The following is a 15,389-nucleotide window of genomic DNA, read 5'->3' as shown; positions in this document are numbered from 1 at the left end:
TAACACAAACGAATGACCCATCTTAACCAAAGAGAAAAATTCATTCAGTAAACAATAGGCCTCGAAAATTTAGTGATTAGCTCTACACACGCACGTTATTTAAAAAAATCCATTTTAGATTGGTATAATTTATTGTTTTCATCTTTATTAAAAACCCTAAATTTCAAATAAAAGGAGCATTTTACCAACCCCGCAGGTTTATGCAGAAAATTAAAATATTCGATCCCCAAGAATGTGGGCATGAGTTAACTCATTTATCTTTAACTTTTAACCCAAACAGCCACCACTACATTGAGCAGAAGTAATATTGGCTAAATGAGAAATGTACTAAAAAATTGTTTCGAATCTTAAATGTGTAATAAATAAGCTAGTATATGACATCACATTTAATCCAACCACCAAAAGATAAAATATATCAATGCCCCCTCCCCAACCGCCCTTACAGGATAGATCAACTGAGAAACGATGCATGACCAGTTCGTCATAAGTCCACTAATCAAATGCATAAATCAAAACTGAGATACCAAATTAATCATCTTGCTTTTTAATGTTCCTGAAACAGATAGAGAAAAAAAGGAAATACTTAAACACCAAAAAAAGGTTATTATAATTATATCCAATAACAGTAGCATAACTGAAAATTCATACATCAACGCTAATCAATACCGGCAGAGGAAACATTACCGTTTATACTATATAGGAATTAACTACCGGAAATTCTTCGTGGATATTTGAATAAAAAATATAAATTGTCTCTAGTGTCCTTTTCATTAAAAAATGTACTGAACTGAATTATCACACTTATCAATTGCGGCTGATAGTTGTACACTGTGATTGGGCAGCGCATAGACTGCTGCCAATACCAATAGTGCTATGATTACCGTAGCCATATACTATGATCAATAGGGAGTGCATTTCTAAAGATTGCAATCTGTTTAAACTTTCTTTTTGAATTAGAGTTAGGTTCCATGCTCACTCGAACGCACAAAATTCACTCTGCCCACACCAAAAACACATATCTGGTTCCATGGTTCGAATTATATGTTCTTATGACCTGATGCGCATGCTACAAGGAAACTAATTTTCAGATTTAGTAGCCCAACTTCGTGCCAGACCGCCCGTGTCCCTTAATCCCACCCTTCGCATACAATTAGAAACATTTTTTTTCAAAATTACAGACAACAGCCGCCTAATTGCATGTTTCAGGAATATAAAAGAAAAAAAAAAAGAACAAAAACTGACTTGATTTCTTAAGTTCATGGTACAGCCGGCCTACTCTCTTGCCCACCCCTTTTTGTTGCTTAATTTGGCGCATAAGAGGAAGGACATCATCTGTTAAATATCTGTTTCATAGTCCTCCCCAGCCGAGACCCAGCCCGCGTTATTTTTTCTAATTGTTTAATTAAACCTCGTATTAATGATCATTGAGTCAACAAGATATGACTTCTGGGTTGTGAGGATGAATAGTTGAAGCTTTTTGAGCATTTTTATTATGCTTGTATTGGGAATTGATATGCTTTATTTCTGCCATCATTATGTAGCAGCTGTTCCACGGTCGACTAAACTGCTATTATTACTGGGGTTGTATACTCAAAATCAATAACAGAGATTAACAATATCAGTAGTGGCTACAAATTATGCAGTGTACCAAACTCGAACTTTTCCTGGAAATACTTGGCATTTAAAAGGCGGCCAAAAGTCACACGCAAATTATCAGTCACGTTAACGCAGAACATACCTGTGTATGATGATTTCACTAATTTAAACACACATTTGGTAGAAGATTCAATCTTGAGGTTTCATCGCAGGGAAGAGAAGAACCTCCTGTCACCAAGAAGACAGAACATGGTGAGAAATTCTGAAACAAAATAACATGCAGATAGAGAAAGAGTAGAAACCTTAATATTCTGTGAATCTGTCAGTAACATGGTCAACCGATCAATGCCCAAGCCCCAACCACCAGTAGGTGGTAAACCATATTCCAGAGCCGTACAAAATGTTTCATCCAAGGCCATTGCTTCATCATCACCAGATTGCCGATCCTGACAAGTAAAACAGACAACAGTTATTAACAATACTTTTATTAAAAAAAGCCCAAACTTATTAACGTTGTAATACATTTCATTACCTTGAGTTGTTCAGCAAATCTTTGTCGTTGTACGGCAGGGTCATTCAATTCGGTATACGCATTGCAAAGCTGAATAGTAACAGTGGTCAGAAGCATTATTCCAAATTATTTTAAATAAATAATAGACAACTCAATCTTATGATCCTACTTCATGTTTATTAACAAACAATTCAAATCGTTCGGTCAGGCCTGGTTTTGATCTGTGCCACTTCGCCAAAGGACTCATTATCTCGGGATGGTTTATGATGAATGTAGGATTTACACAAGTTTCTTCCAAAAAGTGACCCACAAGCTGCAATATGAAAATAATATAATTAGATTTCCAGCAGATAATTCATAAGAAGCTAAAAATAAGAAATAAAAATTCATGAATAAAGTGCAATAACAAGAATTGTGTAAATATAAAACTGAAACCATGTTTATAATTACTTAACAAGGTACACAATATAAAACTGAAAAAATATTTGTACCCAAGCTTCACTAAACCTGCACATTATACAAATTTATGTAACAATTCACTGAATAGAAATGTTAGAGCTCTAACAGGAGATGACAGTTATATTACGGGTGGCTAGCCGGTGTCTTACAAAGACCGGAATGCCTATAGACTAGCTCTACCCCCTATCCTAGCATTCATACATACTTCATTTTCAGAACCACAACACTCAAAATTAATGTTTGTACATCCAACATTAGAACGATTGTACTCTTCTTATCAGACCAACAGCAGTGTCAGAAAGTAACATTGAAAAGCAGGACAATTCAGAGAAAAAAAAAGGAAAGTAAACCATCTTTTACATAAAAGAAAAATTCAAAAAGGGAAAACAAGAAAGAGGATTACTTTATCCAACAAACGAGCTGTTGTCTCTGGAGGGGGACATTTAATCTCAAACTTCAAGCATGCATCCTTTAAATACTGATTAGCTTCCTCACTCGACAAATCCTTAGGAATACTTAGTCCGGCTATCTGCTCTAATCCTTCAATCATATCAATCCTTCTGTAACAATTAAAAATGCAAATCAATAATTTTAAAATATCAATATTAAAAAAAAATGACCAACTAATGTAGACTGCACACCTAAAAGGTGGAGTAAAGTCAATTTCAATAGGGTCCTTGTCAACACCATTTGCATGATACTTGATTTTATAGCTGCCTTTGGTAAGTTCCTTAACCATACCTGATTAAATGTTTTCACATCATAAGAAATATTAATGAGGAAAAAAAATGCCTGACAAAACACAATTTAAATCTTACCACTTAACATTTGCTCTGTTATATCCATTAAGTCATTGTAGTCCTTGTAAGCCATATAGAATTCACAAGTAGTAAACTCAGGATTATGAGTCAAATCAATGCCCTCATTCCTAAATTGTTTACCAATTTCATAAACACGATCCAGTCCACCAACAACCAACTCCTTAAGATACAGTTCAGGGGCAATCCTCATGAATAACCTCATGTTAAGGTCATTGTGATGTGTTACAAATGGACGCGCAGCAGCTCCACCAGCAATCATGTTCATCATAGGGGTTTCAACCTGCAAGTGATTCAAAATAGGTGAATGGATATGGAGGTAAAGAAACTCAGGGTCCAGAATCAGAATACGCAGACATGGAACTAACCTCCAAGAAATCAAGGTCATCAAGGAACCTCCTAATGTAAGAAATGACTTTAGATCTGGTCTTAAATATATCTCGAACCTCTGGATTAAGCATCAAATCCAAATGGCGAAGTCGATATCTAGTTTCCTAGAAAATAACAATTCATTCAATAAAACATATTATACCCCATACATGGATATTGAGAGAAAGATGAGGAAAAAAGGAGATAGTTCAAAAGAAATTTTTCTCTTCAGTTCAGCTTTCGCAAACAAAAGTAATAAACACATTTTTATCACGTGAAGCAGAAAATATTTTTTATCAAACTTTGAAACAAAATAATGCAATATTCAGGCAGTCATAATCATTGAAAGATGAGAATGGTTAAGATCATTACACATTATTAAATTTTATTAATAATCTTAGTATCCCTTCTAAAAATTGTCTTTGATGCAATGTGGGATGCTACGATGTTCAGAAATAAAATCCCTTTTCTTTTGCCTGTTCTTGGCAGAGCTACATCAACCTCAGCCACATTCATTAGGTTATTTAAATCATAAGAGATGAATCTCCTATAAAGATCCAGTCACCAATTCAATGGGACTAGGGACATAAGATCATTAAATAATTTCTAATAAAAAAATATAATAATGTGTAAGAATTTGAACCATTGATATATTTTAGTGGCTAAGTTTGCCTCAATTTACATTGTAAAGTGAGAGTCCTTGCTGTATAGGAGCTGGATCCTCAATCATATAGACCTTTGCAATTGATTAGTGATTCAATCAAATATATGATTTGATGTACCCTCATTAATGAAAAAACTTGGGAATATTGGTTTGATTCCAATTTGAAATTAATTCAAACCATATGAAAAAATAAAAGATTTAGATAACATCAAAACTCACCCTTAATTCAACAAGAAATGAAAAAGAAAAAGTTACCATATATATCGAGAAAACCAATCAATTTCATGCCACATATCATTGCAAGTTGCAATCAAGTTAATTCATGAAGAGAATCACAAAAGGGAGAAATGGAACAAAAAATTGAATAGCTCGTTTATCAAAAAGAATCAAAGAAACACAACATAATGCCTAACAACCCTAACAATATATTCAAAAAATAAGACAAATGAAAAGCAAGAATAATAATAACAAACATCCATCTATGGCATTTCAGTATTTTCTCAAAAACAAAAAGCGCATCCACACTGTTACCACTGCTCCAATGTCGGTTCCAACATGAGAGCACATACAAATCAATTTAAAAGACTAAAAACATTGGTAGCATATATAAATGTACATTTCATGCCAATTATACCTGATCCTTCAAAATATAAGTTTCAGGATTCCTAGCATTTCCTGGAACCCATGGACTTTTCTGCAAATTATTAAAGTAACAGCATCATTGCATAAGATCATCAAACATCATAAAAAGTCATATATATATATATATATATAAATAAGCATGCTGACCTTCAAATTTGCATTATCAACAGCAGCAGCAGCAGACTTTTGCCTTGGCATCATATGCAAACAATGAGACAGCACCACAAAATTCTTGGGGAAAATACTAAGTTCACCCTTCTTACTTTTTCCTGGATAATTAAACACAGGAAAACAGTAGAACGCATTCTAACACTAGAAAATCGGAATGGAAAAATGTATGTCTGATTAGCAGGATTTAGCCCTCTGCAACAAATTAAAAGCACAGAAGTATAACAAATATGAATCTATGCAACTAAAAAACATCTGCATTTTAAAGACTAACTGCTGGTCTTAAAATGCTTCCCAGTTACTCAAAATGTGACACAAGTTCCCTAGTCTTGAGGAAAAAATCAGTAATAATATTGAAATAATCAAAAAATTTATAACTATAGTTTTTTTCCTATTTATATAGACTTTATTCATTTCAAGAAAACCTTTATTTTCAAAAATTCGTAATTGGATGTATGTGTTGTCAAGGTTACAGAATTGGAGATAAACCTCAAATGAATGAAATACAGAGTAAAAAAGATGATATGAAACTTCATGGCATCACAAACCTGGAAAACCCGTGACACCAACTATGTCACCACGCTTCACATTAGAGTGGAATTTAGAAAATTCAGCCTCATCCAAGTTTGATTTACTGCATTGAAGAGATATCAGTTATTGCATTCGTCCTACTGAAATTAAAATGGATAAAAGAAAAGAATATGTAGATTCAACAATGAGAAAAAGGCATCATTGTGAAAAAAAAATATATACTGAAGGCTATTTTCATATGTTGAAAATACAAATAATTACACCAAAATAACAAGGAGTACCACAGAAAATGCCACATTGTGAGGTAATCTCTTACATTTTCGATATTTGAATTATTACCACTAAATGTTAATCCTTTAAAAATACTGCATCGCTCCACTTAACAATGGTATAAATAACATTATGCAAAATCAACAGTATTTGTGTAATAAATTATAATAGAAGATCTAAACAGAAAGCAAATTAAACTAAATAATGTGAAGTGATTGTATTACTGTTGATTATTATTTTGGATTATATTATATGCCACGCATTTTATTTTAGATTATTCCTCCAACTTAATTATTATAAAAAATGGTCACCCTTGCTATAAATCTGGTTCAACAACATCACTAAATGTTTAGGTCTTAATAGTTGATCTGCACTAATTTGATATATCGTATTGCACAACCATAATTCCTACAAGCACACAGTAGAGTACAACAAATTTTCGGTACCTCGCATCAGCCATAACCTGGACCTTGAAGCCACCACCATGCAGGTCATAAAAGACAAGCTTAGAACCAGAAGTGCGCTTGTGCATGATGCGGCCTGAGGTTCAGAAACACAATTAGAATCATCGTACACAAACAGAAGCAACAACCAGAAACCCCAAACTATCAACACAGAAATTGCTGAGTACCAGCCAAAGAAACAGAGACATCCTCGGCATGCTGCCCATCGCTTAAACCTCCATATTCCTTAACGTACTCCCCAATAGCCATAGTGACAAAGAACTTGTGAGGATACGGGTTCTTCCCATCTGTCTTTTGAGCTGAAAGATACTTTAACCTATTTTCAAGATATTGCTGCAACGAAATCACCACAAAATTACAAAATGAATAAATATAAAATGTAACCCATTAAATATTCCACTGCAATGGCAAAATTGAAGTTATACTGTTGGGTCCATATCCTCGTCATCAGCTGGTGCAGATTTGTTATCCTTTGCCTTCTGCATTTCAGCTGCCTACAGAAAATCATATGAATTAATCATATCCTAAATAAAACTTACTTTTTGACAAGAAATCCAACGCATTATTCCAAAATAAAAAAAAATGTGGAATACCACAAAATCTTACTGAAACATACAAAAAATAAATTTCTTATAAAAGAAGTTCTCACTTATCATGACAGTGGGGAAAATGCAAATGAGATGTACCTTTTTGGCCTTCTCTTCTTCCTTGCGCTTCCTTTCTTCTTCTCTCTGTTTGTTCTTCAGTTCCCGCTTCAGCGCACTGCACAAACAAAAAACCCTTTCAATTGAGGCACGGTATTATGAATTGAATTTGGCATTAAGAAAAAAGGGATTGGCGCACTGACTTCTTGCTTATGGTTTCGCCGGTGCCGGCGGATGGTGCCTCGGAAGGGGTTTCCATTGGTGGAGAGAGAGTGAAAGAGAGGGTTTGGATGAGAGTGTGAGAAGAACTAGGGTTTTTGAGAAACTGTGTTTATCTGCGTTGTAAACCTGCGACGACGTTTTGGCTCTAACTTCACTTCCACCAACAGTTGTGTTTATTACTTGAACTGGTGCCGTCTATTATTTATTAGTATGTATATTACTTTTTTTTTATGTGTCTAACTGGGCTAATTTATCTAAAAACATATATACAATAAACTTTTTATAAAATTAATATTAAGTTGATTAGACATTAATATATAATATATTGTTAATTTGGTTATTTGATATTTTTACTATGAATCTCATATAACAATTTTTTACCACAATGTAATATTTTATACATTTAATATTAGTATGGGTAACTCTTCACTGACCAAATCCTGTTAAATATTTTAAGGAGGTGTATTGAATATTTAAAAACAATTAATATGTAACTATAGTATATGGTATACTAAATAAGGACATATCGTCCTATAGTAAGTTAAATTATACACAAATTATATTTTTTTAAATATTTGTTAATTAATTATGTTTTATATAATTTATATTGTTATTTTACCATACAAGCTGTTCTCAGAGTAAAACATTTTAACAAATAATTTGTTAATTAATTATAAGTCAAAAGTTTACAAATTTCATTGTAATTATCTCCTCGTCTATTGTTATGATTTGATAATTTAAAATACACGACATTTCCTATCGAGCGAGACCAGTAACCTAACCTCTTTATTGATTTAGACATTGACTCTTTTTTTTACATTGATTTTAACTCTTAAAGGGTGTTTGAGTAATATGACAATTGCATAACCTTAATCTAATCAAAATTCCTACTAAAAAATTTATAAATTATTTAAGCTGTCATGCTTATTTTAGTGAAATCAATAAAATAAGATAATTATGTTATTTATTACAAAATTTATAAAAAAAAAAAACATAACTAGCGTGATCATATTATCCATGTGAAAAGTTCTTAGTTTTATTATTAACTAAGAAAAATATCAAACTCAACCAACCTAGTGTAGCTTGAGTTGTATTGTAATTTTACATGGTTCACTTAACAACGGACTCGCATTTAATTTTAATTCAAAATTAAGATTACAAATCATGTAAATATAACAATATATAAATGACAATCCAGATAAAAACTATAGACTTGTTTAAACCATAAATATATTCATTAAGATGAATAAAATAGTTATTAGACTATTTTAAAGACAATAATTTGGCCAGTAATTTATCTGACTAGTTTATAAATTAAATATAGAAATGTTTGGTGAATGCTTTAAAGCAATTTATTTTATAGGTTTCTTATACATTTTCAACTTATAATTTATTTAGTTGGTATTTTTTTTAAAAATAAATAAATATTATTATTTGATTCGATTTGACAGTGATAATTAATTATTTAACTATTTTTAGTATTCTGAAGGTTATTTCATTGTTTTTTATATTTAAATTTAAAAAATAACATTCAAATTAAAGTAATTAATGTTTCATTTTGATGGTTTTATAGTTTAAGATTTAATAATTCAAATCGATAAATATTTTTTAAATAAATCAATACTAAATTTGATTAATACTCATTTATCAACTTATTTAAAATAAAGTGACTTATTCTAATTGAAAAATATAACTTAGAAAAATGAAATAAAAATACCAATACGTTTTTAAATAAAATACGTAATAATATATATTTCTTTAAAATATAAATTTTATTTATACAATAACATTTATGTAATTATATAAGTATGTTATTCTACATTTAGTTATTATTAGTTAGTTTAGGAACATCATCGTATGAATTTTCGGGAAAAAAATCTCAAAAAGGTAGATAACATTTAAAAAAAATGTTTACAATAAAATAGTATGATTAATTTCAAAAGGATAATGCGTTAAAAACAATAAAACAACATATTTTTGGTTTGGTTCTTAAACAAATAGCAAATGATTCACAATAAATAGTCACAAATATTTTTAACATACAAATATGCATCAGATGTCATTAAAACTAAAATTTATTTAATAATAATTTATGCATAATTATGATGGAAAACAAAAAGGGTTTAGTGAACAATTTCTAAGAAAAAGATGTAAAGGAAGAAGGAGTCAAACGTCCTTGTGATTGGCGGCATGAGATTTTCCATGGCCGAAAGGTAACTTTCTTGGGTGTGGTCAGGTCAAGTATCACCTCATACTTATTATATTTTGTTATACTTTTAATTTTTTTACACTATTTTGGAATTAACTTTTATTATATTGTACTTTTTTCTGTTTATAAATATAAAATTTAATTTTTATGAGTATTTTACTTTAACATGAATATTAAATGATTGTGAAATGGTGTGAAATAATCTTATTCTATTTAGATACGTAGAGTTGGTGTAAACAAAGATGGCAGTTTAAGGTTCAAATGGGTTTCATTCCAAAGTTTCCATTCTCACCACTCTGTGCCACCAAGTAGTGCTTTCGTACAAAACTAAAAAACTGAATTAAACTATTTATTACATTTAAATGTAATGTTTAATGTTGAGTAACAATTAACACGTAATGTGTTTTTTTAAATTATTTTATAGTTTGATGTTACTCAAACAGTATATATTATTCACACCCGTTGTAAGAAAATAATGAATTTATTTATAGCTTTAACTATGTAATTATCCAATTTATTTTCCAATCATATAAAATCAAAATTATAAGAAATGTTTATATCTTATGTTTTTGTTCCGAAAAATAAAATTAGTATATTTTATTTTATCCAAGAGAAAAACAAATTATCAAAACCTCTTTTGATTAAAAATTTTATGATTATTTTTAAGGAAAAATAATTTGTTCCATTATCATATTGATGTTTTGTTTATAATTAAAAGAAATACAAATTGTTTTTATTCTTCAAAAATAAAAGAATAACCAAAACAAAAAGATAATAACTTTTTAAAATAAAAACCAATATAAAGATTACAAAAATAATAATTATTTTTCAATTTTTTTATACAATAGTATTTATCAATAAAATTTAAACCGAAAAGAAGTCGAATCTAGATCCAATTTGAGTTAATAACTTTAGATATCTTTTTGGACGTTTAATATTCATTTATTTTTTTTATGGAGTTAGGTCTCAAACAACTAGAACGATACATAACTTATTAGTTTTGTTTTAGTTGACAAATAATAGTTATTATTTGTGTTAAGCTTGGTTTAAATTAATTTTTTAAGTTAGTCTCCAATCATGCTAAATTAGTTACTTTAAACGAATATTTTTATTTCCAAAGTCGAGTTTAAAATTTCTTCTGCTTTGTGTTGTTAGATTGGTATACATTTCAACATAAAAAAAATAGTGAAATCAAATACAAGATACTTTTGAAAAAAATCGAAAATAATGCTTAAAAATCATCTTATTGTTTTAACTCATCATAGGTCTCTTAATAATAAAAAATTAAAAAATAAGAAAAATAATTAAATAAGTTAATACATAATTATATTATACATTTTTTATTAATACGTGAAAGCATATGCGTTATTTTTTTTATGATAATAAAAAATAATAAAAATAATAATATTTTTTATTGTTACTATTATAAATATAAAATTAAATATGAATAATTTTTATTATTTTACTGTAAATAAGTTTTACTTGTTTTGTAGATAATTGTTTGATTAAAAAAATATTAAGTTAAAAAGAAACAGTTAAATTTTGAAAAAAAATAGTTAAAATTCAAATAAACAACCAAAATTGGCAAAACAGTTATTTTAACTGAAAAAACTTTTACCAAAAGATCAAATTGTAAAACAAATATGGACAAAAGAGGAATCCTTTTAATACGTATAAATCCACTAGTTTAATTAATTAGAATAATAAGAATAATTGTAAGGGTATGTAAAGGGCCTTTGGGCTTTATGTGGGGCAGCCAGACTCATCAGATCAAAGACACATGATTTTAGCAAGAGTCTTTCTCCTAAGTCAGTTTTCCACTCTGTCAACTTTTTCTTTTTCTCTCTAAAAACTCATCTTCTACATATTGTTCTGCCTTCTCTCTAAAATACCCTATTGAACCATTCAATTTTTGAAGAGGTGGTGCTCAAACGTTCACCGCGTCAAGGGCTCCGTAATGGACAATTTTTGTTCCAACCGGTAAGTCACTTTCTCCTTTTCTCCACTGTTTCTAGCACCTAAGGCATTGTTATTTTACTGAATGCATGTTACTAGAAGTGTTTTACTTCAAATTTGTGGTAATTTCTAGCCTAAAAAGCTAATTCTATCACCATTGGTTATTTATAAGGTGTCTTTGAATTTTGTTGTGAGAAGCACTATTTAGATAAGTAAACTATGAAGTTTTCCAAGGAGCTAATTATTTTTGTATGAATTTATTTTATACAAATATATGCAGGTTGAATGTTGAACTGGTGTGTTCTTGTGAAGTTGTTCTACAATGTTAATTTTTATTGGATAATTATAACTGAGACTATGAAATTGTGCTTAGATAATTTATGCTTTGGTGTTGAACTGGTACATGTGGCAATTATGTTTGTAAGTGTCTATCCTGAAATTAATCTGTTTTGGTTGAAATTTTTCTGGTTTGAAGGTTTGGGAGTAAGGGCTTTGTGATAGCATGTATATGGGCAGGTACTATTTAAAGTTACTGTGAGGGGAAGGGTGATATATATAATTGGGTATTTGATGTCTAGAACATTGTAAGACAGTTTTAATAACTTAGATAATTAAATCATAACTTGTTAAAAGTCTTTCTTTGTTGGTAGGATAGAGGGGACTTAAAAACCTGAGTTGGCACATCCCTGATCATAGATCATCCCTGGCCTAGTCCAGTAGGTTGTGATTAGTCACGTGTGCTAGCGCCAAAGGTGATGTCTGATCTGACCAGTTGGGGGAAATCTACTATGATGAAAATTAGACAAGTAGTTTACCAAATAAGAACGATGATATATATATATATATATATATATATATATATATATATATATATATATATATATATATAAACGTAAACTGGTAGAGAGGATCTCACTCATTTTTCTTCTTCTGTTTGGATTTATTGATGTTGTTTGACTGTTAGGATGTATGTATGGTGTTGTTGAGTGGTTGTAAAGCATATGAATATGAACTACAATGATGTAATTGAGTATGAAGTGGACATCTCAGGGTGAGATGATTGAAAGTGTTGTGGTTGTTCTGTATAACTGTATGAAACTTTGAACTGATATGTCTATCCCTACACTCGAAGCACTGTTCATCCTCAAATAGAGGAGAGCAGTGTAAGTGGTGAGAGTAGAGGAAGGTTCTCGTTTATAGTCTTAGAGTTTAGACATATACAGATGAGAGATTTACCTTGCATAGTGTTTGAGAGTGTTAGCTGAACTACGCAAGTGCAAAGACGACCAATAGTTTGACAGTTATACCAATTCGGATGAGTCGTGTGAGTGGTTGAGTCATGGTTTAAAGTGGTATGCCTTGATTGTTCTTTATATGTAGTTAAGCACGATGATATTTATTGATTGAACTATATGATTACTGCTTGTGTATGTTTTTCTTTGCGATGATTGAGGAGGTTCTCTTGTACCAAGAGTTGGAGGATGCCGATGATGCACTATAGTATGTTTAGGATTTCTAAATTTAAGTTGGTGTTATTTTGAAGTAGTGTAAACTGTTTAAGTTTTAAGTTATGTCATTTTGTGGATGACTATAATATCAGCTAGTGAAATACTATTCTACTCGGACGGTTCTCTTTATTGAAATGTGGACGTCTAAGTTATATGATTGTGGTTATTATATATTTGGATACCACAATAATAATAAACAATTAATATTACATTAAAATAATACAAAAAAATTTATTATTAAAAAATATTATTCATTTTTTCTCTCGTTTATATATATATATATATATATATATATATATATATATATATATATATATATATATATATATATATATATATATATATATATCAATTCTTTGAACACCTTAAAATTCTAGCTACATCTATCTTCAAACCAAGCACGAAATATTTAAGTCCTAAAAATGCATACTTAAATGTTTTAAAAAATATTATTATTTCTCAATGACCACTCTTAAGAATTACGATTTTGGGTATAATTTTGTTATACAGTTCCGTACATATATAAGGAGAACTGATTTTGTGGAAATTTTAGAAATAATAAGGTTAATTTTGTAAAAAAAAATATTTTGGGGGGGAAGATGAACTTATCATGAGATAAGATGGATTAAACAACTCATATTCAATCATCATAACAATTATTTGCAAAAATAAAAAATTAAGTATGAAATCTCTGAATGCCTTATTCTCATACGATCTCAGGAAAAAAAACTCTGGAAACTAGTCAACTTGTAGACAAGCAATGCATTATTAATGTTTTGGTATTCAATGAAAAAAATATTATGGAAAAATCCAAAAAATAGTTGAAATATGAGAATCCTCAAAGAAGAGTGGAACAAGTTGGTCAGTTCGTATGAATTGGGGCATAACATTTTGTGGTAATCAACTAAACATTGACCAGTTGATGAGTCACGATGTTCTATGGTGGTAGAACGAAATTTCTGCTAGCTGTATATAACTGCAGTTTTAATAACACTGCATCAATCAAAACGTCAACACAATTTCTACGACACTACCACACCAAAATTACATCAAACAAACACAACTTCTTCACTCTACTTAACCACACCAAAGGGCACAACCGTCATTTCCCAAAAACCGCGTCAACCGCACCTAGCAGTAGTAATCACAAGTAACACCAAAAATTCAAGATAAATAAACGTTGCCAGTACAACCAACCACCACACTGCATCGATAAAACAAACCTTTTGCTCCGACAGCCATGAACGACAACATGGAAAACGATGAAGCTAAGGAAATCGAAGCGAATGATTTCGCGCTTAGCGGCAAGATAATGCTATTCGCCATCGTCGTTCTCTTCGTCATCATCATCATAATGCTCTGCCTCCACGTCTACGTCCGCTGCACCCTCCTTCGAGCTCGCCGCCGGCAACAACTTCCCCGAAGAAGCAACCGCCCGCAGTTCGTATTCTACATCGACCCCGCCGCCCGCATTGCCCTCACCTCGCGCGGCCTCCACCCCTCCGTCATCTCCACGCTCCCGGTCTTCACCTTCTCCGATTCCACCCAAAAATCGGAATGCGCGGTGTGCTTGTCGGAGTTTGAGAACGGAGAAACGGGTCGGGTCTTACCCAAATGCAACCATAGTTTCCATACTGAGTGCATCGACATGTGGTTCCAGTCCCACTCCACTTGTCCGCTTTGCAGGGCGCCTGTCGAGGCCATTTCGGAGCAAGAAACTCAATCTGAGGTGGCTGTTGTTGTGTGTGAACCTGAAACGGTTGGGGAAGAGGTGGACCGGTCTATACCGGTTGGTTCTTCTTCTTCTGCATTGCGTAACGAGAGCTTGGGGCGTGAGACGGAATCTTCAATTATTTCTCCGGTTAGTCGGATAGTGTCGTTGAAGAGAATTCTCAGTAGAGAGAAAAAGGGAAGCATCTCGGGGTATGTGGTGGGAGGTTGCAGCTCCACAACCACCGAGTTAGATGCAGAACGCTAAGAGTGTGACTTGACGAGTTGTTCATGAAGATAAATCGGAGGTGACGTGTCGTGTCATAATTTTTACCATGTACAAACTAAACATACTATAGTTAAAAAAAGATTTTTTTTTTCTTTCTGAGCCCTTTTCATTTTCTTTTAATTCAAATAAAGGAAAATCATTTACTTTTTTCATCTAAATACAATCTATAATCGTGAAAAAATAAATTTGACTAAATTCCAATATTCGTATAATGAAAATACAAAGTGTCTACTATTATTCTACATTAACGACTTGAATATAATTTTGATCTTTAATTTTTTCTTCTTTTTTTTTCAATTTGAAGTGAATTGTATGCGTTAGTTTGTATTTTTTTTCATTTATAAAAATTATTTTGTGTC

General features: G+C 31.2%; 1 protein-coding gene and 1 pseudogene across 2 annotated transcripts; one reads left to right on the top strand and one right to left on the bottom strand.

Moving 5' to 3' along the window:
- Positions 1-235: 235 nt before the first annotated feature.
- LOC124823217 (lysine--tRNA ligase, cytoplasmic-like) lies at positions 236-7,529 on the bottom strand. Of its 2 annotated transcripts, XM_047295388.2 has the most exons (17): positions 7,340-7,528; positions 7,179-7,254; positions 6,918-6,986; positions 6,660-6,825; positions 6,475-6,568; positions 5,776-5,861; positions 5,207-5,328; positions 5,052-5,111; positions 3,753-3,878; positions 3,385-3,667; positions 3,208-3,307; positions 2,970-3,126; positions 2,277-2,420; positions 2,129-2,197; positions 1,899-2,042; positions 1,739-1,824; positions 236-553 (listed from the first exon to the last, which is right to left on the bottom strand). In XM_047295388.2, exons 1-16 carry the CDS (start codon positions 7,393-7,395, stop codon positions 1,786-1,788), a joined length of 1,791 nt encoding a protein of 596 aa, XP_047151344.1. In that variant the 5' UTR covers positions 7,396-7,528; the 3' UTR covers positions 236-553; positions 1,739-1,785. The 2 variants fall into 2 exon arrangements, 1 of the variants encoding a protein (XP_047151344.1); XR_015783927.1 differs by having other exon boundaries at positions 1,739-2,042; positions 7,340-7,529.
- A 6,387-nt stretch (positions 7,530-13,916) lies between these two features.
- On the top strand, positions 13,917-15,121 carry LOC148207069 (RING-H2 finger protein ATL2 pseudogene; annotated as a pseudogene).
- The last annotated feature ends 268 nt before the right edge of the window (positions 15,122-15,389 follow it).

The sequence above is a fragment of the Vigna umbellata genome, chromosome 1, assembly GCF_029865625.1.
Source record: "Vigna umbellata cultivar VRB3 chromosome 1, Vumbellata_1.0, whole genome shotgun sequence".
Taxonomy (NCBI): Eukaryota; Viridiplantae; Streptophyta; class Magnoliopsida; order Fabales; family Fabaceae; genus Vigna; species Vigna umbellata.
This window is presented reverse-complemented; position numbering and strand designations above follow the sequence as displayed.

Excerpts from the sequence above, each read along its gene's own strand:
- LOC124823217 (XM_047295388.2), bottom strand. The coding sequence starts at position 7,395 with ATGGAAACCCCTTCCGAGGCACCATCCGCCGGCACCGGCGAAACCATA. Across the intron at positions 6,826-6,917 it reads ACGAGGATATGGACCCAACA|CAATATCTTGAAAATAGGTT; the intron begins GTATAACTTCAA and ends ATTTCGTTGCAG. Across the intron at positions 2,421-2,969 it reads CAGCTCGTTTGTTGGATAAA|CTTGTGGGTCACTTTTTGGA; the intron begins GTAATCCTCTTT and ends TTCATATTGCAG.